Source organism: Ciconia boyciana, chromosome 5 (assembly GCF_034638445.1).
Source record: "Ciconia boyciana chromosome 5, ASM3463844v1, whole genome shotgun sequence".
NCBI classification, from domain to species: Eukaryota; Metazoa; Chordata; class Aves; order Ciconiiformes; family Ciconiidae; genus Ciconia; species Ciconia boyciana.
This window is the reverse complement of record NC_132938.1, coordinates 77,417,239-77,430,276: the sequence shown is the minus strand read 5'-3', so window position 1 is coordinate 77,430,276 and position 13,038 is coordinate 77,417,239. Positions and strand designations below refer to the sequence as shown.

Here is a 13,038-nt window from a genome sequence, read left to right as displayed (position 1 = left end):
TTTTCTGTTTCTTCCAGGACAACTCCATGATTCTTCAAATAACCTTAAATAAGATCCTGCCACGGCCCCTTCCTCTTAATCTCTTTTGCCTACTAAGATATCACGGATCTTTAGCACACAAGCTTGCATCTGTGCAGCCAGATGCTCATCTCCCCTTCTCTGCACACACACCAGTATTACCAACTCTTGTTAGTACGTGACAAAGAAAAAAACACCAAGAAAAAGACATCATTGATGGGCCGCGGACCAAAAGTCCACTTACCTGTGATTCTTTATTCCCATTCTTCCTCCCACTCCCGTCAATTTAAACAGCATCATCCAAAACTGAGCCAAAATGTTTGATCTCCTTCTATCAACAACAAAGACCTTTCGGTCCTTGCTTTGTGTGAAGGTATCTGCAAACATGCAACACAGAGAGGACTTTGATTGCAACTGTTTTGCCCCTTTCACTCCATCAGCTATGTAAATTTCCCCATTTGCCTTCTTTGCTTGATCTCATTTTCAGTTCTTCTTTCATGCTATCCCATCACATTTTGATGTCATCAAGTGCACCAGGAACCTACCCACCTACATTCTTTGCAGCACCTCCTCTGCAATACCTTTGAACACCTATATACAACTCAACCCTTATTTCAACACAATTCTTTTCTTAAAATTTTTTTCAATCACTCTTGCCTTTTTTCCTAACTATTTCTTTTTGAGCAGTAATTCTTCAATCATGAACTGTTTCTGCATTAACTATTCAAAACATTCCTGCTCCTAGACAAAGATAGAAGATTTCTCACCATTCCCAGTGTATTGTACGCATCATCGTGCGGAAGAAACTGAAACCTCTTCAATGCATTGCTTCACTAACACTTTCAGGAGGCGATATTTCAATACTATCTTTTCCCAGTACATTAGACACACTGAGTCCTTTCTACTTCACAATCCGCCAAATCCTTTTCATTTTTTCATTAAAAAGGAAGAAAAGAAAAGAAACTTAAACCCTTGCACAAGCTATGAACACGTGCATAGAAAACTGGAGGGAAGGGAAATAATTAACAAGTGAGAATTGCTATGAAGGTCCATCTAACTAAACAGCTTATAGGAAAACCTGTAAGGTTTAAGACTGAGCCAGATAGATTAAAGGCAAAATGTTAATGCCTATAGAAGTAGAAGACAAAAAGGTCTATGTAAGTTGTCATTATTAAAATGCCTTAGGGAAACTTTCTTATGGTAATTTAAACTGAAAAGGTTAAAACCTTAAATGGTATTATGTTCAGTCTGTATGCAGTACTTCCATACAATGAAAGAAGAACATACAACTTGCTCTTGCAGAAACACTAACTGTTGTTATGTGACCCGTTAACTCCACAGATTTAAGGGAAAAGCCTAAAGAGAAACATGCCACAAAGTACTTAAGCTTCAGGCAATGCTCAACTTTTAATAGTCTACAGAGCACCAGAACACAGCGTTTTCTGTGAAACCTAGTGTCAGAAGTCTAAAGCATCAGTTACATGTACATACGAGGAATCAGAAGCTCCATCAGAGTCAAGATGCTCTCCCAAGAGCGACTTTTATGAAATACCAATTCACCTTCCACAACTTCACTTTCACTGAGCTGGAAATACAAGCTGAGTTAGCAGATTCTTTTTAACCTCTTGTGCATGCTCTTAGAAAAATAGTTTCTCATCTCACCCATGAATTGGTATGATCTTTAGTCGGTGAATAATTAAAATGTAGACAAATGTTGTATTTACTAGAAGTCTCTATAATATACATGACAAATATGTAAATACTTACAAATTAACAGACTCATATCACACAAAAGTGAAAGTCAGCAGAGAAACTACTCATAATTACTTGAACTGTTGTAACTAGTAAGCTACATTGAAGACAAGTAGCATTTTACCACACATGTAGCATTAATACACTGTAGTTGTTCACACCTTCACAGTACACCATCACAAGGGTAGGTGTGTGGTTCAGCGCAATACATTTTTTTTGTACCGTTCCTTACTTCTTTCATACAGACTGTCTTGTTCACCATTTTCCTTCATTAGATCTCAAATGATCTTTTGATCTTGCAGATATCGGCTTACATGTAGCTGCTTCCTATAAAGAGTCGTAAAAGGCTTTGTGCTGTGAAGTCTGTCTGCTATTTTTAATATTTCATGTCTTTCACTACACAATCACTAAGTGTAAGCCTCCACGATATGAAGATCAATCGACCAGGCAGCTAAAGACTGTAAAACTGTCCAGTCTTTCTAACGAAATCCATAGGAATAAACTTATTTAAACTAAAAAGTACCTCAGACACTTGATGTTGCAGGTACATATTTTTGACACAAACTTTCTTCAGCAGAAATGAGATACTAAAATAAAATTATAATTATTCCATTATGATTGAGTACATAGTACTGTCAGTGATAGAGGCATGTGCTCCTTATGTTTTGGCATGACTATGTTTGACAGTCTCAAGTTTTTCAAAAAGCAGAGAGACTTAAATCCTTTCATGAATCTAGCCTTAAACCACACAGAATTCAAAGCTTGTCATTCCAACACCCAGCTTCTGTGGAATCTCAAACTCAGACTAGAAACAGGCAGAAGACTACATGGGAGAGACCACTGAGAACCTCCCTTGCTAGAGCACTGCTTGCACTTCTCGTTTGGCATGCTGCAGGTGCCGAGATCTTGAACAACCCACTGATGCACCACAGGAAGTCTACAAAAAGGTAGCTAACACAAAACAACTTGCTTTTAACTGAAATGAGCTTGCTTTTAACTTAAAATGGTTAAGGCTCCCACTAAAAGCAGAATTCAATCTTGTACCAGATCAAGCTCCTCTGGGCCAGGATCCAAGTAGCTTCAGGATTCTAGTCAAGCGTAAGTGAAAGATGTAGGAATTGACAAAATTCTGGGAAAGTAGAATGTTGTGCATTTACACATCTAAAATGTTGCTAAGAAAAATTCCCTTTGGATATAGAAAACTTTCAGCTAAGGGATTTTTTAACATCACGTTCTTAGGTGTGACCTCTGAGGAAAGACTAACAAGTTGGAATTATTTAATTTAAAGATGAGATGAAAGAGCATAAAGCAGTATTCAAATATGTAAAAGGCTGTCCCAAAAAGGAAAGAAGAATCTATTCTCCATGCCTCTGGAGAACACCATTCAGTAGTAACAAGCTTAGATTATAGCAAGAAAAAAACCCCTCAGGTTAGACATATGGAAATTTTTTTCTGATAAGAACTGTGAAGTGTAAGAGCAGATGAAGCAAGCATCTCAGAAACAGACTTGGTTTCTTCTGCCTGGGGAAGGAGATGGTGGGCTTGATTTTCTGAGGTCCCTTTCCAACCTTCTCCCTCGACACTGAAATCAGTCACTTGCACATTTGAACTTTACATGTGGCAAATGAATAAAACACACTGGAAGTTTAACAACTTTCTTCTTTAAAGGGTCTTGTAAATTAATTCATTATGCATTCAGATCTTTCTTCACATGAAACAGGATACAGTTAGTCCTTGGCTTTGTTTCTACCATTTATAGCTCTACAAAATTAGAGAGTCTGACAAGATCTATGTTCACACTACTCTCCCTGTAACCGTTGCAAAGCTACAGCTACCAAGATTGTACTGGAGCTGCAGAAGCAGAGGGAAAGGTTGTGTAGCAGCCCTTTCCAGAAGAAAGGAGAAGATTAGAGAAAAACGTGTAGATCACTTCCAGACAGTCTTTGAGACGGGTGAGGAAAGTCAAGGCATTTCTTTTCTATAAAAAGATTAATACTGAATTACTAATGGCTTATAGAATAAATTGATAGAAATCCCAGCAGCTTTCGAGTTTCTGGTGACCCAAGCTCAGGCATCTAGAACTGTCTCCAATGTGCTGCCTCTCAGAGTATCTTTTATTTCAATCCCTCCTAAGCTCATGGTAAAAACAGACCTTTACTAAATACATTTCATTTAAAAAAAAAAAAAAAGGGCAAGAGAAAAGTAGCCCAAATATCACATGCTACCGCCTCACTCCCTCCACAGCAAAATTAATACTGCTTATTTTCACAACAGTCACAGAACTTTGGGTGCTACAAACAGCAACAGAAATATGTACTGTGGTTAATTCACTAGAAAGGAAAACTCAAGGTTTGTAGAGTATCAAAAGACTGACCCCATGAAAGTCAGGATACTCTAATTAATCTCTGGCCTCAGCCATTAACGTGGATTTGAAACTTTCTGTTAGCTAAAGACGATGCGAAAGTAAACAGTTGGGGGGGGGGGGAGAGAAAGAAAAGGAAAGAACTAAAGAGGAGCTGGCCTTCAACTTTGCAGATTTACTCCAAAAACCACTTAAGTTTTTGCAATTAAGAATAAGCTACTCCAAAACAGTGAAAAGCTCACTAATTAATTGTTCAATAAAGCCTACACAATCCATGATAATTTTAATTATATTACTGGCTTCGAAGATCATACAAGGAGTTCGAAAAAGAACAGCTTCTTCACACTTCATCTTTTATCGCATACAACTCAATTTGTAAACCTGTTCCTTCATCTACGCTAAATAAATGGCAAGAAAAATGGCACTTCAGTACTGCAGATTTAAACAGTCAGACAACAGTCACAGAACATTTGCTGAACAAACGTGTGTTCTTCTACATTGTCAGACAAACAATCCAGAATTTGAAATAAAACTTGTTTCCCCTTATCATTTAGATAAGGGTGAAAGCTCTCTCAATCACCTGCAATTTGCAACTTTCTGATGATACACCACTCTTGAGGGAAACGGGAAAGAAAAAAGAAAAAAAATAAATTGGTAGCACGGAAAGCCAATACAGGTGAAGGGCCGGGGGGGGAGGAAATGCTTGTTAGCATTGGTTGACAATCCTAGTATTTTTACTCCGAATTCTGCTGTATATGAGATTTTCATCACATTGCCAAACAGGAAATACCAGAGGGTCGATCCTTTGGAGTTCTCCTCCAAAGAGGTAAAAGTAACTTTACATAGATAACAGCTATTGGCACAAGATTTGTTGTACTTTAATGCTGTCCAAACAAATGACTCATACAAGAAGGCTTTCAATTTTAATCAACACAAACCCTTGCTCCAAACTTGCAGTCAGCATAAAACCTTACATGACCTCTCACACTTTTTACTATCAAGTCTACAGATATTTGCGTATTCTAGAGAACTATGAAACTGCTTTACTTTTTATATCACTTAACATTCTTGGTCATGTTCCATTACAATGCAAAGCTGTTGTGCACGCAAACACATAGGAGCTATACCATGGATACTCAGTACAGCTTCACAGAGCAATAGTGTGTGGAGAAACTGCAACATCCAACAGTTCTTTATTGCCATTATTCTAAAGTTTTGCTGTGGATGCCTCTTGTCATTTGTCCAGCTTATTTGAAAAGGGAAACCCCAGAGAGTTAACAATGAGTAGCAGAGCTCAGGAGTTAGAAGAAAAGCTGTGATTGTCTGAGAACCTGCAAAAGGAACCATGACACTGAATTTACCACCAGCATGCACAGAAAAAGAAATAAATCTTGTGTCCTTTCTGAAAAAAAAGGATACTTAAGTTCTGGGGCATAGTTTCCACTATATTCATTTTTGGTAAAGAAGATGTAACATCAGCTTGAGAGAACGTCTATGAAGTTCTTACACAAATTTGTTCAGCAGCTTTTTCTTCCTTTTCTTTTAAATTGTTCTTTTCTTGGGTCCTTACTGATCAGGGACAGCTACTTGCATGGGAATGCAATTTCAGCAGTGCAAGTAAGTGGAAATCTGAATTCATAGCTTCATTCTTCCCCCAATAAAAATCTCAAATCAGAACATCTTACATTAAAGTAATTGTATTAGAAATACTTTAGTAATAAAACTTTAGGACACTTCACAAGTAAAAAACACTTGAACATCATTGACCCAAAATCAGTATGTGAGAAATAAGTACGTGAAAAGTCTCATAAGATTTGAAGTTTCTTGAAAAGACATGCAGAAGACAGCAAGAAACTTCATCTGTGTGTGATAGCAAAGCAGCTCCATCTGCACCACCCTACTGGCAGATATGGAAATTCACCATTTTTGGAGGATTTATTAAGTTCAGCAATTCACCCAAGCAAAATTCAAATTTTGCTTTAAGTTTGTACGAGACCAATGCACACTAGAGGTGAGTTTAGTGCAAGCTTAAAAACATTATGTTATTTAACCGACATGTTCTATCTCTATATTCTCTGAAACTGATTCAGAAGCTCTGGTCATGGATGTCTTCCAAACTTAGAGCAATAGCTGCAAAGGAAATAAACTCTGCAGGGTAAACTAGGTCTACACTTCTAGTAATGTCCACTTCCTGGGCTCTGAATTAACCAAGCTCTGCCTTCCACCGCTAATCCTAACTGTAGCCCAACACGTGGGAATTATATGCTTTCCCCTACTGTCTGGAGGTGTTTAATGTCATCTCCTTTGTCTGAAAAACGTAAACCCGGGTCCTAAGGGTAAATGTCTTTTTACAGCCTAGGTTGCACAAATTTCGGTATTATCCATGGTTTATATCAGAGTTCCTCTATGATATGGCCTTGGATAACTGATAGCTGCCTGTATTCCTACCAGTCACTGGAAGTGTAAGCTTGCTGCAGCAAAACCAAAACCAACCCACATTCACAACCCTAGACATAGTATTGCAAAATTTGGGTTATTCTGATTTTGACTTTTCTATTTAAATAGGGAAGAGTAGCCTAATAGACATTTTAAATTAAATTCTTTCAGTTTAACACATCGTTTCTTCTTACTTTTAGAGTCTGTAACACTCTTTGCCATTTCCTTCATACTTTCTGCTTCACTTTGACCTAAAATTTGAATGTGAGGCTTCAGCATTCTCCCTTACATTTAAGACTGCTTTCTGCTCCAGTACTGGATGCATGAGAAAAGTGTCTCAGAAGTGGTGCTGTAAGTAGCAGTTCTTTCTCTCAGCTGTCCATGCAGCAACAAATGCTTGTTAAATACATTTGTATAGATCAGCCCTTCCAGCTTTTCAAATCTGCAAGATCTGCCCCTAAAAGGATTTTTAGGGCACGTTAAGATGATAAAGACATGAGAAATTTTTAAGAGAAGACATTCAAACAGGAGGAGAAAAGTCTTAACTCTCCGGGTCATCACTTGCACATGTATCACTATGACCATCAGGGTTGCTGAAAACCTATTTAAAAAAATGTTCTTCAGAAAAAGATCCACTATTTTAACTAAGGAACTTTATATTGTTTATAAACTGGAATGTTACAAGGCATTAGAAAGTTTTTCTTTCTTACTATTTCTAGTACAATTAGCACAAAAATAGAATGGTGTAATCTTGTTTAGCACTTATGAAGAGAAGTCTTTCCATTTTAGGCCATGAATACATAGCTGGGTCTGGAGCAGCCGTGCAAAGCAGAGCAAAAAATCTGACAGTGTCTTTGAAGAAAGATCTTTCCCCTTGTCTACTGAATAAAGAAAATTAAAGTAAAAAAAAAAATAAATCAATTGAGCATTGAGACGAGAGCTTTATGCTGTTTCAGTGCCTTTACACAATGTGAAAGGCAATCAGCTATTAAGTCTTCCTAGAACACATTTCACATTGTAACAACTTTCACTTAACAGAAAGCATGTATAAACACATCAGACCAGAAGTCTGAAGAGCTCAGTGATAAGTCCTAGAAACCATGAAAAATACTAACATATATTTTTGTTAAACATTGCTTGCATGCTTTATATATTAACAAAAGCTCAATTAACAAATGATCGAGGTATCTGATGGTGGGAAGGGGGCTGCCAAGTTCCTCTTGTTTGTGGACAGCGATTGTATCGTACAGGCAGCAGAACAAGCTCGCGGTACGGCTGTCAACAGCCATCTCCCAGTCCCCTGCCACAGTGCTGAAAACTTATATTCCCAGTACAGCACCTTGTCTCTTACCCCTCATCTCCCTTAAATCCGAAATACGAGAATGAAGACTATCTACCACAGCTGCTTTTGAGAGCAGGAGATCAGGGTAGGTAGGCAGCAACAGAATACACAAAGGGCAAAAAAACCCAAACAAAACCAAAACCCACCTCCTTGACTGAAGCTGTTGTACTACAACATAAGTATTTTTAGCGTAATAATAACAGTTCAGAATCACTACTGCAAAATTTGAGAAGGGAAAGACTAGTACCAGATGTTGGGTCGTATTTTATTTTTCCAGTACAAAACCAAGAACCCTGCATATTGACCTAAACACTCAAACAGCCCATCATTAAACCCTGTGCCCATAAAAAGCAGTCTTATCTAAAAAGCTGAGTCTGACTCACAAGTATCTTTTATATTTCTATATTGCCTTTTTGTCTACAGACATTTACCTAACTCCTGTTCTTTGGAGTAAGGCAATCATATTTAGAACAGAGGAAGGATTCCAGCTCTTAGAGAGAACGTGCCTGTAAATTAGGAAGATTTCCTTGTAATAGACTTTTAAACATAAATGGGCTCTTACTCACCAGATTAATCCACTTCCATGATTTTAAGAGACTGCCTAAAGCTAGATGGCCAGTCTACTATTCCATTTATAGACACTTAATTTCACCCAGTTTTTAGTCATTAGAAATTGAGAGGGCTTAATACTTCTGAAATTAGGACCTTAATAGCTGCTAGAAGTTGCATCTTCACTTAGCAGCAAATAAAAAAATCCAGAATTAGTCTTGGTTTAGACCATTTGTTTTAAGATACTACACTCAGAACAATGTAGACATGCATCCTGTTTATTCAGCGGGCAAGGATGTAACAGCCATCAGAACTGGAAGGCTCTTTTACACCACCATGACGATATGAGCAAGCAGTACAGTTCAACCTCAGTACTTGTTTACCCAGTCTTAGTAGTCAGGGGAAAAAAAAAAAAAGAAAAAAATAAGACAGGAATTTTTTTATACTGCAAACATCATCCAGTAAACCCTTAAGTACCACAAAAGGTTACATCATTACACAATACTAAAGAACTTCAGTTTAACTAATATTCCAGGAAAGTTTTATACAGGCAACACAATCAGTTGAAGCTCTATTGCTAGAGACAAGCCTTATCCTTTCTGAGTTTTCCTTCAGTGTGACCCAAAGGAATAAAAAGAGATAGACATGTGCTTGTGAGGGCTGTGTCCAAGACAGCACATTGTTCTAAGTGATCTATGGATATACACTCTTACATACACATTAGTATCCTTACAGAAACAAAATTCTCAGCGACATACTGAAGAGACTTTGGTTTGTTAGGGAACACTAAGTAAAAAAATAAATATTTTCATTCAGCTTAGATAGCTGACAAACCTTCTAAGGGGCAGGGTGAGCCCTCTTGATAAATTTCTGATCCACTCAACACTTTGGAGTACTTATTTTATAAGTAGCAATAAAGACTTGACATAATCTGTGCATGTTGTGAGAAGTAACGTAAGGAGTTAATTGACATTTCCCTACCACATATTTTTAGACAAACATAAAACTGATGTGCTGGATCAGACCCAGAGATCCATTAGTCCAGTTTCCTTTTAGACAAAGCACAATATTGGAAGCTTTTGAGAGGGTCCTGTAAGGTCTATTTCAGGTCTATGAAGGACAACTGCCCTACCTTTATGGCACATGAAGGCCACTGATTAGTTATCTTCCACTCTGAAGTCAATTACTTTAAAGTCTTTCCAAAACACCAGTTACAACTGAGGGTATAAATACACAAATGTAAATAAATTCACTATTAATAATAAATTTTGTTTAAAAGTAGATATTTATTTATGTCAGCTATAGGACAAACTTAGATTTTTCCATGGTAGGTCTGCAAGCTCTGACAGAGATAAGCCATGAAACAAACATGTTTTAAACCACCTGCATCGTAGACTCTTTGGAAGGAAGACCTAAACAGAAGACAGCATTTTTTTAATTTGGGTTTTATTTTTGATAAGGTTTTTTTAATTTGTTTTTACCTTTTAAATGCTTCAGCAGGGTTCCTCTCACATTCCCCGGGTTGCAAGAGACTTTGAATAGCAGGATCTCTTAGTTTGTCCTCGTATCCCTGGATCAGTCCACTGCGGCAGATTTGTGTAACTAGACCTCTAATAAACCCTCCAACACACAGTGTGTCAGAGTCTTGGGCCCTGCAGAAATGGAAGGCTAGAGCCTGACGATGTAAGCCTCTTTGTAGGTTTGCAGGTGAGCTTGGCCACAGTAACTCAGTACAGAGGGCTGTCTTCCCGCTACCGGGCCCTCCTACCAACAATACACCCCAGGCAGCTCCTTTCCCAGAGACAACACTGATATTATTCCCAGAATTTGCTACAAGAGATGGTTTGTTGGCAGCACTACTGCTGCAGTTAGCTTTCTCCTGGAGGCAGTGCTGAAGCTTGTGGAAAACCCACTCCCTACAGTAAAACGGCTTTCCCTGCAGCAAGCTGGTTTGAGCCATTTTATAAAGCTTCTTCTCTTGGATTTGTCATAAGCAGCAGTACACCTTCAACGTCTCAGAGCAGGGAGACAGGCGTTCATCTCGCACAGAAAAAATCCTCTGCACGGAACTTGACAGAGGTTATGGTAATCAGTTAACCTTTCTCGTAAAGCTTAACAGCCTCTTCTCAGGAAGGGTGTCACTCCATTTGTATGCTTTATTATGATTAGCATAACACAATCACAGTTCAGCTGACATCATGAATCGGTGTCTGATACCAACGCTCAACAATACTTCTCATACAGCTCAAAAGTTCATACAGCTCCATGGCTGCATCTGTAGTTTATGCAGTTGTGTGTGTTCCCAGTATACAGGGGAGACAGTACATCTGGAAAAACTGAGGGAAAGCCAACTTTTCAGTGTATACTAAATGCCTTTCAACTCTAGGCATTAATCTCTCTGGATATACATCCAGAAAAAGCTGTCCATAATAAAACGTTCCTTCTGGGAATTTTATAGAGAAAGTGATTTTTCTTCAGAGTACTATATACATACCAGAAATGTGGTTAAGTACCACTTACTAAGAAACGATCAGTTTGGACAGCGAGCTTTGCAGGCTTCATACATCTGGGCGAGTGTCTGAGAAGTGCTTCAGTTTATGGCTTCTTATGCAGTATAGATGACAAAAAAACCACGTTTACAGCTCTTATTTCAATACATTCGTAAGTGTCTTCTTCAGGAACTTGGATTCTTACTGAACCTGTTCTCAGGTATCTTAATCGCAAGATGTCAGAAGAGACAACATCTTCCCCTAGAGCTCTGAAATAAAGAAGACGGCACTTTTAACCCTACATGCAAGTCATAATTCAGTCAACTGCAAACGCAGACAACAAAGAGTAAAGTCAAGGGCTCTCAGTCTTTATTTTTGCTTATACTATTAAATCAAATTACGCTAAAAAGCTGTTTTAAAGAAATTTGTTGTTACAAGGTACGATTAGCAGCACATAAAAAAACATAACAAAACCCAATAAACAGATATGACAGTGGCCTCAAAACCACAGGAGCACTCAGCCTTGCGTTTTCTCCTGAGGAGAACTGAATACACCCCTTCATCTTCGAAACGTTCTTCCTAACGAGGCTTCACCACCGAATTCTCTCTTCACCCCATTTTTCTACTGCCGGCTACGGGGTTTTTTTGAAGTTTATTTTACACGGGAGAGCTGCCGACGGCTCTTTGCACACTTCTTTGTTCACGACTCGCCGGCAGCAGGGCGCCCGGCAGACTCCAGGGTCACGGTTTAACACCCGCACCGCCGACACCTCACGCCTCCTCGCTGCCCTTGTCACCGCTCCACTCCCCTCGGCCGAGCCCCGTCCCCACCCTGACACCCCCCCGAGCCCCCCAAACCAAACCCCTTTATCCCGGGCTGGGCTTTAACCCCACGCTCCGGCTTCTCTCAGCCGAGGCACGGACACAGACACACACGGCTCACAAGTCACTTCGGCAGCGCCCTGGCAGCCCGACCATCTCTCCCTTTGAAAAGCCCCCAAGTCCAGCGAGCAGCTGGGAAGCTCCCCCCTCCCCGCCCGCCCTTCATCTGCTGCTCATACCCCCGGCGCGGAGCACACACGCCCTGTCCCCCGCTCCCCTCCCCCAGCGCACACACCCGCCCGGCTCCGCACAAAGATCCCGGGCACCGCACCCCCACCCCGCCGCGGCACCCCGCTGCCAGCCCGGCGGCAGACAACACCCCCCTCCCCAACCCCGCGCACCGCTGTCAGCCCCCCGCTCACCTCAGGCGGCAGGTACAGCCCGCCCCGCCCGCCGCGCAACGGCCGCCAACCGCCCCAACCGCCGCCCCGCCAGGGACGACCCGCCGCCGCCGCCGCCGCCGCCGGCCGAGGGGCCTCCCCACCGCTGCTCGCTCACCTCCGCCGTCGCCCCAGCGGCGGCTGCCGCTGCTCCTCCAGACTCCCCCCGCGGCGGCGCGCCCCTCCTCTTCCTCCGGGCCCCCGGGCTCCCGCCCCCGGCCGCCAGCGCCGTGCCAGGGCCGCGGCCAGCCCAGCCCGCGGCCGCCCCAGCCCGTTTGGTACTCTCCTCCGCGCCTCCTTGACCCCCCTCCGCCCGGCCCCGCCCCGCCGCGCGCGGCCCCGCCCCGGCCCGCCCCCTCCGGCGCCGGGCCCGCCCCCTTCCTCTCCAGCGCGTGCGGCGGCGGGGGCGGGGGCAGATGCCGCCCGGCATCTGGGGCGAAGTAGTCCGGGGCGGAGGGAGACGGGCGTCGTGCCACGCCGCCGCGCGCCGGCCCCTTCACCGCCCCGGGCTTTGTCCCGGCCTCCGCGGGCCGCCCGCCTCGCCTCGGCGCCCGCCCGCCTTTCCTCAGCGCCCGCCGCCTCGCCTCACCGCCCGCCCGCCTCTCCTCGCCTCAGCGCCCGCGGCGGCGGGACCCTTCCGGCGCGGCCCTGCAGGGGGCGGCAGCGCGGCTCTCTCCGCCGGGGGCCGCGGGCACGGCCGCAGCGACCGGCCCGGGGCGGGTGGTGCCGTGCCGTGCCGTGCCCTGGGGAGCCGGCGGGGAGGGCGGGGGCAGCAGAGCGCGGTACCTGCGGCCCGGCCCCGGCCCCTCCGGCCCCGGCCCCGGCCCC

The 13,038-nt window shown here is 42.6% G+C and overlaps 1 protein-coding gene across 1 annotated transcript in view; it reads right to left on the bottom strand.

Moving 5' to 3' along the window:
• Positions 1-12,469, bottom strand: part of ANKRD50 (ankyrin repeat domain containing 50) — a 45,158-nt gene extending 32,689 nt beyond the window's left edge. The window contains exons 1-2 of the mRNA XM_072861693.1: positions 12,329-12,469; positions 9,941-11,217 (exon numbers count right to left, since the gene is read on the bottom strand). Coding sequence (XP_072717794.1) covers positions 9,941-10,419 — 479 coding nt within the window. The 5' untranslated portion in view covers positions 10,420-11,217; positions 12,329-12,469. The remainder of the gene's footprint in view (positions 1-9,940; positions 11,218-12,328) is intronic.
• Between the last annotated feature and the right edge of the window lie 569 nt (positions 12,470-13,038).